General features: G+C 41.4%; 1 protein-coding gene across 1 annotated transcript in view; it reads right to left on the reverse strand.

Moving 5' to 3' along the window:
* SYT4 (synaptotagmin 4) overlaps positions 1–13,920 on the reverse strand; it is a 52,129-nt gene that overhangs the window by 14,861 nt on the left and 23,348 nt on the right. The window contains exons 2-3 of the mRNA XM_030191902.1: positions 4,876–5,687; positions 2,053–2,173 (exon numbers count right to left, since the gene is read on the reverse strand). Coding sequence (XP_030047762.1) covers positions 2,053–2,173; positions 4,876–5,687 — 933 coding nt within the window. The remainder of the gene's footprint in view (positions 1–2,052; positions 2,174–4,875; positions 5,688–13,920) is intronic.

The raw sequence follows: 13,920 nt of genomic DNA on the forward strand, positions 1-13,920 counted from the left end.
GGCCCTTTTTAACACAGTGGGTAAAAAGGCTGAAAAAAAGGGCCATGCAGTAATATTTCACTTATGCCACCATTGAAATGGTGGTAAGGGCTCCCGCCAGTGGTGTGCTGGAGCAGGCTCTCACAGGCTCTCGAGAGCCGTTTGTTAAGTTTTTAAGAATTTTGGGAGCCGGTTCTCCATGGCTACTTTAACAAATGGATCCCAAAATGTGGGCTTGGGCCCCTCCTGAATTCTCTTTTACTTTGCTGGCGAGAGAGAGCCCCCTGTTAACAATTTACCAGCACACCCCTGGCTCCCGCTTTAACCTGTCAGTAACCGGGTAGTATGCGGTGCTGCCCAATTGCTGCCCTATTTTCCCTAACATGGAAATGGTGTATTGGGTTTACTGCCACTTTGTAAAAGGGCCCCTTAGAGAACAGTGCCTAGTGTACTTATACATGAAAACATAAATTAAAGGCACCTTTGTCAAGCATATGTGATGCATAGTTGTAGGCGTGAGTTTATAGAATTGCCCCCAAAGGCAATTAAAACAATAATGAACACATTTCTATCAACTTATCTTTAACCTAATTTTTACTCTTCTGTACACACATTTTTGATCTTCACAATCCTGATTATGCTACTCAGATGCAGTCTTATGATATTACATATTGAGAATGTTCTAGAGTTACAGTTATTTTCTCTGTTGAGATCCACAAACAGACCAGTTCATTCTACTATCAGCCTTCTGTGTAACTAGATCTGAGCATAATGTAAGATGGTCTTCCTTTTCCTATCAACTATCAATAGAGTTAGACATGCAACCCTTCTCTTTCTCCTTTATGCATTTGACCCAGAACTATATTGTACATAGTGAATCATTATTTCAGTTTATATTAATATCCCTGTCTTTTCACAAGGATTTCATTAATATTACTCTGCAAAATCTGAGGATCACTATCGGGCTCATTTTTGAAAGAGAAGGACGTCCATCTTTTGACATAAAACGGAAGATGGATATCCTTCTTACAGAGATGTCCAAATCGGTATAATTGAAACCTGATTTTGGACGTCTCCAACTGCATTCCGTTGCAAGGACGTCCAAATTTCAAGGGGGCATGTCGGAGGTGTAGCGAAGGCGGGACTTAGGCGTGCCTAACACTTGGACGTCTTTCACCCATAACCGAAAAAAGCAAGGACGTCCCTGACAAACACTTGGACGTTTTCACCCGGACATGTTTTTTTACAAATAAGGCACAAAAAGGTGCCCAAAATGACCAAATGACCACCAGAGGGAATCAGGGATGACCTCCCGTTACTCCCCCAGTGGTCACTAACTCCCTCCCACTGTCAAAAAACATCTTTAAAAATATTTCGTGCCAGCCTCAGATATCATACTCAGGTCCATGACAGTGCACGCAGGTCCCAGGAGCAGTTTTAGTGGGTACTGCAATGCACTTCAGACAGGCGGACCCAGGCCAATACCCCCCTACCTAAAACAGTGAGCTCTCCAAAACCCACCACAAACCCACTGTACCCATATATAGGTGCTCCCCTTCACCCGTAAGGACTATGGTAGTGGTGAACAGTTGTGGGTAGTGGGTTTTGGGGGGCTCAGCACACAAGGTAAGGGAGCTATGTTCATGGGACCATTTTATGAAGTCCACTGCAGTGCCCCCTAGGGTGCCTGGTTGGTGTCCTGGCATGGCAGGGGGACCAGTGCACTACAAATCCAAGGACGTCCAAATCTAGGGACGTCCAAATTTAAGAATTTGGTTGTGTATGACGGTATTTTCGAAACAAAAGATGGACGTCCATCTTTTTTCAAAAATATGGTTTTCCCCGCCCTTGGATTTTGATGTTTTGCAAAGACATCCAAATCGCAACATGGACGTTTCTTTCGAAAATGCCCCTCCACATCTTTCAGTTTTCCTCCATTGACAAGAATTCTCTTTTCACTCCAATATTTCAAAATTGTTTTGGGCATCAGACTGACTGATGCATAAAGTTTCATTTCTTCACCAAAGAATAAAAGATCTATAGATAAGAAGGTCATTTCAAAAAGTACACTACCTGATAAGCTTGATATATCAGCTTTGGGTAAATGTCGAGCTTTTAACACAACCACGGTTAAGGTATTTGTTGTAGACTGGTAGCAAAGGGAAATCAGTAATTCTCCACGTCCAGATGACTTCTAAGGGGATGAACAGAGAGTTGCCATGAGCCCAAATGTTATTTTTTCTGGTCTGGAGCCTGAAAGTCATTTCATTAAAACAACATCCCTTTTGGCCCTTACCAAGTGCTTATAACTTGCAACTAGAGCTGTACCAAATAGCATATTTTACTATTCGGCTAAATACAAATAATGAAAAATATTATCCAGCCAAATATGAATCCCGAATACGAATAATGGGCATTGAGCTTTAACATAAAAAAGTAATAAAAGAAGCAACATGAAATTAGAGATAAAGGAGGAGATTATATATATGGTGCCTAAAAAATCAACGCTGAAATCTGTGCCAACTAAGAGTATTCTATAATTGGCACCTAGATGTAGGCATCGATTACAGAATATGGTTAGTTGATATCCCAGTGCCAATATCTGCGTGCATCCTTTTACACCAATGAAAACGTAAATCTCAGCGTGTAGATTTAGGCGCACTGGCCTATTTTCTATAACTAGGCGCCTACATTTTGGAACACCCATGAAATGCTCATTTCCCCACCTATAACCACACCCCTCTTTGTCTCCACACGTTAGAAGTTTGGCGCACATCATTACTGAATACGCTTAGCGAGTTGTGTGCCTAAATTCTAATCAGTGCCAATTAGTGCTCATTATTGCTTAAGTGCTGTTATCAGCACTCATTATCTTGTTAAGCCAATTAAGTTACTTATGGTGTTATAGAATCCACACTGATTTTGGCGCCTAATTCTAAGCACACTATATAGAATCCCGGGAAAAGGGTTTATATCAGTAGGATGTAGCACAGCAGAGCCCCGGATTATTCATATTCAAATTTAAATCACTTTTCAGCCAAATACGAATAATGCATTTGTGGCACTATTTGGGGGTCGAATTGAATCAAATATGAATTTTAGGTACAGCCCAACTTGCAACTAAGTGACAAGAAATCAGTCACTGAGGATTTTTGGAGTCAAATGCAGCAGTTCCTCTGCTATTCTGAAAAATGATAAAAGTCAACACAGTGTGGTTAATAAAGAAGCTGCAGAGTTTTTCAGAACTGAAAGAAATCAACTCCACATAATCAATTCATCACAAATAAAAGCTGTAACATATAGAGCACTACAGTATTTCTGAAACAACTCTTTCCAAGCCCAGGGCATAAATTAAATATGTAAATTATATTTGCTCCAGGCAATTAGATTTGGCTTTTCAAAGGATTCACTGCACATCTGCCAAAATATAATAACTCAGTTATGCCATATGTGATAGCAAAGATTCCATTATGTATGAATTATAATCTTCTTGATTCTCTAGGCTTTTTTTCTCCATGGAGATAAAATGGAAGAACAGCCTTATTTAAATCGCGTTAAATCGCGACAGGATTGTGAAAAATTACAAGAGGACCTTACGAGACTGGGAGACTGGGCAGCTAAATGGCAGATGACGTTTAATGTGAGCAAGTGCAAGGTGATGCATGTGGGAAAAAAGAACCCGAATTATAGCTACGTCATGCAAGGTTCCACGTTAGGTGTTACGGACCAAGAAAGGGATCTGGGTGTCATCGTCGATAACACGCTGAAACCTTCTGCTCAGTGTGCTGCTGCGGCTCGGAAAGCGAATAGAATGTTGGGTATTATTAGGAAAGGTATGGAAAACAGGTGTGAGGATGTTATAATGCCGTTGTATCGCTCCATGGTGCGACCGCACCTTGAGTATTGTATTCAATTCTGGTCGCCGCATCTCAAGAAAGATATAGTAGAATTGGAAAAGGTGCAGCGAAGGGCGACTAAAATGATAGCGGGGATGGGACGACTTCCCTATGAAGAAAGACTAAGGAGGCTAGGGCTATACAGCTTGGAGAAGAGACGACTGAGGGGAGACATGATAGAGGTATATAAAATAATGAGTGGAGTGGAACAGGTGGATGTGAAGCGTCTGTTCACGCTTTCCAAAAATACTAGGACTAGGGGGCATGCGATGAAACTACAGTGTAGTAAATTTAAAACAAATCAGAGAAAATTTTTCTTCACCCAACGTGTAATTAAACTCTGGAATTTGTTGCCAGAGAAAGTGGTGAAGGCAGTTAGCTTAGCCGAGTTTAAAAAGGGGTTGGACGGTTTCTTTAAGGACAAGTCCATAAACCGCTACTAAACGGACTTGGAAAAATCCAAAATTCCAGGAATAACATGTATAGAATGTCTGTACGTTTGGGAAGCTTGCCAGGTGCCCTTGGCCTGGATTGGCTGCTGTCGTGGACAGGATGCTGGGCTCGATGGACCCTTGGTCTTTTCCCAGTATGGCATTACTTATGTACTTATATATTTATTTATCCCATCCTCCCAACAGAATGGGCTACAGAATTATATACATAATATAATAAAACAGTACAATATATAACAAAATAAAATAAAATTACTGAAGCATATGCTAGGGGTAAAGAATTCCTTGGGTGAATATTATCTGATTTTTGATACTTCCTGGGTTGATTTATATTCACTGACTATGTGACTACACTGAACATAATGATATAAAATAATACTTTATAAGTGTGCATTGCTCACATTAATATTAATATCCATGTCAAATGGAAGAGTTGTACCTTATCTTATTATTTTCCTGAAATCATACAATATTATATTTATTTTATGTTATTAGACTCAAGATAGTCAGTAGTTGAACACATTTTCAGAAAACCCAAGTCGTATTACCTTCACAGTTCTTTTGGTGATTTCTCGGTTCATAAGGACTTTTCCATCCGACAGCTCAATTCCCAACAGAGGGATATGGACTTCTCCAATGACATCGTCTCTTGAAAACCTGTCAAAACTCAAGATCATGAAGTGAAGTACCAGGTCCTGCACTTGATTGTAAGGAATTCCATAAAATGTAAAGGTCTCGTCAAAAGCTGGGTCTAAGGTCTTTCTCAGCACTCTGGTTTTGACTTTGTGCTTCTTTTCTGGTAAAATTGTCATTTTAATATAAGGATCAGAGGTCATAGACTGCTCATCCATAGCTGGCAAACCTCTCGCCTCTTTGATGTTCACTACAAAAGCTTTCTTCTCAAAGTTGTATTCTAATGAGAAGAAGAGAGTGCCTAGCTTATCGGGTTTATCTACAGAAGATGATGACGTGCTAGATGTTATGCTCTCCAATGATACACAGTCACTCTCCTTTTCAGGGAAATGCTTTTGAGAAAAGTTTTCTGGTTCCAAAGAATTCTGAACCTTGAGATCTGTTTTGGGGAAGTTCCCATTTAGATCTCTTTTCTCTAGATCAAGATGAAGAGAGTTTTTTGGTATCGCAGATTTTGATTTCTGCTGTTTTTCATCTGTTCCAAATTTCTTCTTGCTGTTTAGGTTCTCAGGATAAATGTCAACTCCTTTCAGCACATGTACAAACTTGTAGGGAGGGGTCTTGTTGGATTTTGTAGATTTGCGCTGGCAGCAGATCCAAGCAAACAAGGAAACAGTGAACACAAGGCCAAATGCACTGAAGATCCCGACAATGGTGGGAATTTCTTCTGTAAGAAAATAAATATGAATAAAGTGTTAAAATAATATAAACTTTAATAAGAAGCAAGATTTCTCTATTAAAAATGGGTACAAACTCTACAAAACAAGCAACATATGGACTCTATAAGCTGCATATACATTTTACACCATCTGCTAGTCACAGAGATGTGTTGCAGATTCCTTTTGCAGTAAAAGAATACCAATAGGATAGGAAATGGGTTGCAGAATATGGGAGAGCTGGGAGTTATGCGGGTGCTGGCAATATTAAGTGTCACTGCCCATAGCTAGATGAGCAAGTAGGGCTTCATAAAAAGCAGTCCTAACTTTGCATGGTTAGCTATGCAGGTGCCATACTATCGGCCTATATAACTTCTGGGCACTAGCCTGCAGAGTACAGTGTCCTCCCCTCCCTCCCACACGACTCTGCAAGTTTGGATCGCCCCTCCCACCCTCGACGCAATCACTGACTCTTCTGACAGAGTATCCAAATTCCCCTCCCTGGCACAGTTTCAATCTCCTCACACCAGCACAGTCTTCAGTCTCCCTCTGCCCAGCACAGGCTTTGATCCCCCTCCACTTGGTAAGTTTCTCATTATCTCTCCTCCTCAGTGTCTGATCCCCTTCTCCAGCTCAATGTTAGACCCCCTTCCCTGACTGAATCACATATCTCCATCTCCCATTGAGAGCAGCACCCCAGGCCTATCTTAGTCCCTGGTGGTCCAGTGGGACAATGGGGACAGGAGCAAACGGCACTCACTACTGCCCCTAGTGGCTTCTTTGTAAAAATGGCCACTGTGACCTCTAGCAGTAGTCTCAGAGATTGTGCCGGGGTGGGGGGAGGAGGAATCATGTGCTGCAGGGGGCTGGGAGAGGAATCTGTGCTGGTGTTATGGGGATCTGTTATTGTGTTGGGGGTAGGAAGGGGATGTGCAGACTTTGTTTATGTGGGCCCTGGCTGATATTCAACTGACTTGCACAAATGATAGTATTGTATAGGTTGAGTTGCATCGCTTGGTGGCAAAGCCATAGCCCACCATACTCTGCCCACATGTATACTCCCCTTGCAGATATATGCTAAGCAACTTTGAGGTGTTTGTTATAGAACTGCCAATTATTAGCATCTCCGACATGATATTAGTCTATAACATAAGCATGAACTTGGCACCTAACGTTATGCCAAAAAATTCCACACAAGCTCCAAATAATTGAATCAGAAAATTGGTCACAGCAGCACTGATTTTTGGTATACAGTGGCTATGACACAGGATTATTACCCCTAATGCTACTCCTGATGCAGCTTCGGTGAACTGGGGAATCCCTGTTGGGTACATGGGATTTATGGACACGCTGGTTTTACTTCTAACTGAAGAATAAGAAGACGGAGAGATGAGTATTATGTCATCAACATGTTATGATTCAACTTGAACAGGGATTGATAATTTCTATTTCCTGTGACTATACACTTGCGTTTGTGACTCTGTTGGACACTTTGAGAAGACATTTTGAGCACTTTGTGTAGTGGAGGTTTTTTTTTTAAACCTGTGGTGGTGAGCTGTGCCCATGCCTTAAAACTGTAGTTGGCTGGGTGGTTCAACTGAGGTTTGTTCTCCACTCTTTTTGTTTGTGCTTGAATGCTGTTTTGTCCTAGATTTCCTACGCATGTGTGATTGTAAGAACTTGTTTTGACCTAACATTATGCACCAGTTAAAGAACTGTCATTCTATCTATCTATCTATCTATCTATCTATCTATCTATCTATCTATCTATCTATCTATCTATCTATCTATCTATCTATCTATCTATCTATCCATCCATCCTTGGGACACACCCAGCCAGGCAAGTTTTCAGGATACCTGCAATGGATTTGCATGAGACAGAATGACATACTATGGAGGTAGTGCATGCAAATTAATCTTATGCATAATTCATTGTGGATATCCTGAAAACATAGCTGGCTAGGTATGTGTCAAGGACTGGATTGAGAACCCCTAAAATAGATAGATAGATAGATAGATAGATAGATAGATAGATAGATAGATAGATAGATAGATAGATAGATAGATAGATTTTATTCAAGTCAAATTCCTAAACTGAATATATTGGCACAGCTTTATTCACATCAGTTATCCATTTATACCTTGATTTGATAAGGACAAAAGGGATCCTATTTAATGAAATCAACAAGATACCTATGTGCCTTTATAAGATAGGCTTCCAGATCCTGCTCCAAAACACAAAACAAGTTTTTTGGAACAATTATATATTTGTTCCAAAAAACTTGCAGAAGTGTGTGCATACTCTACATTCTACAACAGTGAGCCTAGACTTATGAGCTAGGAAGCACTTATTTTATATCCATGGGGCTCATTTTCAAAAGAGAAAAATCATCCAAAAAGTAGCATAAATCTGCATTTGGATGTTTTTCTCACAAAAATGCCCAAATTCGCATTTTCAAAACCAAGTTTTAGATGTTTTTCTATGAAGTCCATCAGAAGTGTGTTCAAATCACAAGGGGCGTGTCAGGAGCATGTTAAGGGCAGGATAGGGGTGTTCCGAACACTTGGACATTTTTCTGCCATATAACGGAACAAAACAAAAGTGTCCAGAGCTATAAGTTAGAGGTTTTGGTCTAAACCTGTTTTATTAATGAATAAGTGACAAAAAGTGCCCTAAATGACCAGATAACCACCGCAGCAATAAAGAAATGACACCCCCTTACTCCTTCAGTGGTCACTGACCCCCCCCCACCCCATCCTGCAAAAAATGTAAATGAAACAGAATATACCGGACTCTGTGACAGCTTCAGGTGTTATGGCCAGTCTTCTTAGAGCAGCAAGTAAGTTCCTAGAATAGCCTAGTGGTCAATACAGTGCACTGTAGAGAAGGTGACCCAGGCCCATAATCCAATCTAACTATTACACTTGTGGTGGAAAGTGCCAGTCCTCCACCCCCCCCCCCCTCAAAAGAACCTACTGTACCCACATACAGGTGACATCTGCTTCCATAAGGGCTATTGTAGTGCTGTATACTTGGGTACAATAGGTTTTTGGTGGGTATTGAAGGGCTCACCATTCAATATAAGGGGGTAACAGTGAGATGTGTACCTGGGACCTTTTATGTGAAGTCCACTGCAGTGAACCCTAGGGTGCCCCACTGCCGTGTGCAGCCAGTCTACTAGGAAAGCTGGCTCCTCCTATATCCCAATGGCTTGATTTTGTGCGTTTTTCACTTGGACATTTTTGTTTTGAAAATAGTCCTAAACGGGGACGTAGCCACGGGCGGGCCTGGACGGACCCAGGCCCAGCCACTTTCCCTCCAGGCCCGCCCAGCCAACATCCTGCTGCTGTCGCTGCCTTTTCTCCCATGGCTCTGCTGGGTCCAGAATGCAGCGTTCAGCAGTGTTGTCTGCCTGCCTTTTAAAATAATTTGTCTCCCCAGGCTCCGCTGCATTTACTTCTTCGCCCGTCGCAAAGCGCTGCCGTTCGTACAGGCAGCTCCGCTCCCCTTTGCCGCATCCATCCAGCCTTCTCTGATCCACTTCCTGTAGTGGATACGTAGGGCCAGATGGATGCGGCAAAGGGGAGTGGAGCTGCCTGTGCGAATGGCAGCGCTTTGCGACGGGCAAAGAAGTAAATGCAGCGGAGCCTGGGGAGACAAATTATTTTAAAAGGCAAGCAGGCAACGCTGCTGAACGCTGCTTCCCGCCACGCTGGTGACTGGTGCAGGGATGAGACTTTTCAAGCCTTGGGGGCCTCTAGAAGATTCTTCGCTGGCAGGGCCCGGAGATCCCCGCCAGCCCAGGTATTTATCTTTATGGGAGGGGGATGGACAGAGAGGAAATATGTGGGTCATGCCCACCCAGGCCCATCCAAAAATTGAGGTCTGGCTACGCTACTGGTCCTAAAAGAGAGATGCACTCAGCACAACAACATCTAGGAAATGGACATTTTCAAAGAAAAAAAGATGTTTTTCTGGTTTTAAAATGGCCATTTTCACCACTCAATTTTTGGATGTTTTTAGCATAACGTTTAAAGACAGATTTAGATATCATATCAAAAATTCCCTTCCACATAACTTTGTAAGTCTGAGTGCTTTGAAAATACGCCTCCACATGTCTTTCTGGCCTACTAGCTTACATGGCCAAAATGCACCAATATTTAAGGTAGGCCACTTACATGGGGCATAGAGGTGGTGTAAATGTTGACACCTAGAATGCAAAAGAATACACATAAATTAAATTGTATTATATATGCACATAAATGCTAGATCCACCCACGTTCTATCAAACTATGCCCATATGAGTGCCTACTTACAAAGTATGCACTATCACACCTTGGTGGGAATTTATGGAATAATGCATAGCTGGACATTGCTCTTTTCTATAAATATATGTCCACTTACACGCTGTGGCGTAGCAAGGGCGGGGAGGTGGGGGTGGTTCGCCCCGGGTGCACGCTGCTGGAGGGTGCAGAGAGCAGCCGCGTGCCTGTCGGCTCCGCTGGTTCCCTGCTCCCTCTGCCCCAGAACAGGTTACTTCCTGTTCCGGTGCAGAGGGAGCAGGAAGCCAGCGGAGCCGACAGGTGCGCGGCTACTCTCTGCACCCTTCAGCAGCCAAGAATGCACCCAGGGGGCTTGATGCACCGGGGAGGGGGGGTGTCATTGTGCCAGGAAGGGGGTGCACAGCGGCGATCCGCCCCGGGTGGCAGCCGACCTAGGATCGCCACTGCTTACACGTGTAAATGCCCAGATTACTGAGATAAAGAGGCTCATTTTCAAAGCACATAGACTTAGAAAGCTAGATATGTTACTATGGAACTTTGTAAGTCTATGTACATTGAAAATGAGCACCTATTAATGTTTGTACATGTTCTTGCCACCTAAAACTAGGCAACTTTTTATTGAATTATTCCATTGATGTATGTGCACTTGTATTTATAAAATATGCATCGCCATCACAACATTGTCTCTGGCTGTAAAATCGCTATCCTGGCTTCTCAACAATGTCAGCAAATGACACCAAAATCAGTTTTGGGCACTTTTGGCAGGCACTTCAGCAGAAAAGTGGCCATGTCAGATCATCACTACCTTGATACAGTCAAGTTTGAATTCATATCTGGATTGGAGTAAAATTCTACTTGTGGAACTTTTGTAGTCTTGTCTCCCTCTCTTTCTTGTTCTGTTAACTGCAGAGAACTTTCCGCTTTGTTTGTGTGTTACAGGCTTTACACTCAGAAAAAGCCTTATAAAAATATCTACTTAAAGTTATTCTTGCTATTTTTGGAGGAGCAATGAATGTTCAAATCTTAATTGATTTGTAAAGATTTTATTAGTTGTTTTTATATTGCTAGTTTTTAAAGTGTTTGTATGTTTTATTTTATTGTATTATGAACTGAAATAGTTGTCTTCTTTTATGTTGTAAGTGAATGTGAATAATATTATCTATGTCAGATTGTAAGCTACTCAGAGTGGTTGATGATGTGGGCTATACATTTTTTAACTAACTAACTAACTAACTAACTAACTAACTAACTATTTCTTAATATCAATTCTACTTGTATAATCTCTCTGGCCCCAATTTGGTCCACCCCAAATTCCACCACATTTAAACCATACTACCTTTGTCCATATAGCAACCTGTATGCCAAACTATCCATATAGATTCCTGGGAATATTTTTTTAAACTTCATTTATTTTTTTGTCTATTAGATTGTAAGCTCTTTGAGCAGGGACTGTCTTTCTTCTATGTTTGTGCAGCGCTGCGTATGCCTTGTAGCGCTATAGAAATGCTAAATAGTAGTAGTAGTAGTAGTAAACCACCTATCCACCCAACATTCAATGCTGACTGTTTCAGTATTTTTGAACATCATCTCTAGAAATAGACTAAAGGCCCTGTTTACAAAGCCACACTAGCAACTGCCGATGCAGTACTGCCGCAATGCAGCGCAGCAGCCACTAGTGTGGCTTTGAAAACAGGGGAGTAAATTCTATAGATAGTGCCTAAAAAATCAGCACTGAAAAAAGTGCAAAGCGCTATTATATCAATGGCCCAGAAAGTTAGGTGCCGTTAATAGAATAGAACTTAGGGTCCTTTTACTAAGTCGCGTAAGGCTGTACGTGTGCCCAACGTGCGCCAAAATGGAGTTACCGCCCGGCTACCGCGTGGCTCTTGCGGTAATTTCATTTTTGGCACATGTCTGATACGCGCGGCCAAAAAATAATTTTTATTTTCGTACACGCATATTGGATGCGCGCCAAGTGACATTTGATGCACGTATGTCATTACCGCCTGGTTACCTCATGAGACTTTACCGCTAGGTCAATAGCTGCCGGTAAGGTCTCAGACCTAAAATGAATGCACAGCAATTTTCATTTTACTGCATGTCCATTTTTTAGCAAAAATAAAAAAGGTCTTTTTTGCAGGTATGCTGAAAAATTTATTTTATTGCATTGCATTTGTATCCCACATTCCCCCACCTATTTGCAGGCTCAATGTGGCATACATAGATTTGGTAACATAGTCATAACTGGATATCTGATACAGTTAGTAGTGTGTAGCGATTAAGGAAGGGGAGAGGGAAGAAGGGAGAGAGTTGTTAGGGTAGTTATAGATGGTGTGTGTTCATAATTGAGTGGGCTTAGTGAGGTTATAGGTTTTCATTGTAGGCCTTGTTGAAGAAGAATGTTTTCAGAGATTTTCGAAACATAGTTGTTTCTTTGATTGCTTTCAGTTCTGTAGGTAGTGCATTCCATATCTGCGTGCTCTTATAGGAGAAGGTAGTGGCGTGCATCAGCTTGTATTTAAGTCCTTTGCAGCTGGGGTAGTGCAGGTTGAGAAATTTGCGGGATGATTCTGCGCGTGCCCAAAACACACGCCTACACTACCGTAGGCCATTTTTCAGCACACTTTAGTAAAAGGACCCCTTAGTGATGGGAACCAGAACTGCGTTTAGGTACAGCTATTTACACCAATGAAACCCTGGTGTAAATTCAGTGTGGATCCCCTGAATTCTATAACAATGCACGTATATTAAATGAACGCTTTGATCCATGACCTTCCTATAGCCGCATCCATTTTTTGGACCCACGAGTAAAATTTACACACAGATCCCGTGCCTAAATTTATATGCATAAATTTTAATTAAAGTCAATCAGCACCAATAATTGATTGTTAAAATTCCAGTTATCAGAGCTAATTGGCTTGTTATTTAATTACCATTGTGCGCGCAAATTGGGCAAGTGCCCAAATTTGAACACACAATTTAAAGCGCCGTTTATAGAAATTGATGGTATTTCTCCTTGCTCTGAGTAGCTCTTATGACTCTTATATGAGAAAAATATAAGGCTTTATTATTTTATTTTTTTCTTATGAAAAATCATGGAAGTTGATCTGTTTAACACAATTTTCATTAGAGTATATATGCAAATCGCTTTGAATGTAGTTGCAAAATACCACAGAAAGGCGGTATATCAAGTCCCAGTTCCCTTTCCCTATTTGAGATTCTACATGGAATGTTGAAACTATTTGTAGATTCTAGATGGAATAGATGGAATGTTGCTACCATTGGAGATTCTAGATGGAATGTTAATGTTGCTATTCCACTAGCAGCATTCCATGTAGAAGCCTGCCCTTGCAGATCAGGCTTCTGTTTCTGTGAGTCTGATGTCCTGCCACATTGCTGATCTGCAAGGGCAAGCTTCTACATGGAATGTTGCTAGTGGAGGAGTAGCCTAGTGGTTAGTGCAGTGGACTTTGATCCTGGGGAACTGAGTTCAATTCCCACTGCAGCTCCTTGTGATTGTGGGCAAGTCACTTAACCCTCCATTGCCCCAGGTACAAAATAAATGCCTGTATATATGTAAACCACTTTGAATGCAGTTGTAAAATACCACAGAAAGGCAGTATATCAAGTCCCATTTCCCTTCCCCTATATTCTCCCATCTGACTTCACTCTTATTCACACATTATTTTTACTATTACTTTCCAAATATACACTGTGTGGTGCAACCCTGGTCATATAAACTCATGTTCACTGCCTTCATACATGCACATAAAACTTATATCACCAAGCTAGAAAAATTCACAAAGAACATAGGGATAAATTCTGTAAAAGTCACCGAAAAATCAGCACCGATAAAAATTAGCTTTAAGCTTCATTCTATAAACAGCAATCATTTGGTGTCAGGATCCACACTCAATTTTGGGTATGAGGATTTACACCAACTGAAACCTGGTGTAAATT

Source organism: Microcaecilia unicolor, chromosome 2 (assembly GCF_901765095.1).
Source record: "Microcaecilia unicolor chromosome 2, aMicUni1.1, whole genome shotgun sequence".
Lineage (NCBI taxonomy): Eukaryota > Metazoa > Chordata > Amphibia > Gymnophiona > Siphonopidae > Microcaecilia > Microcaecilia unicolor.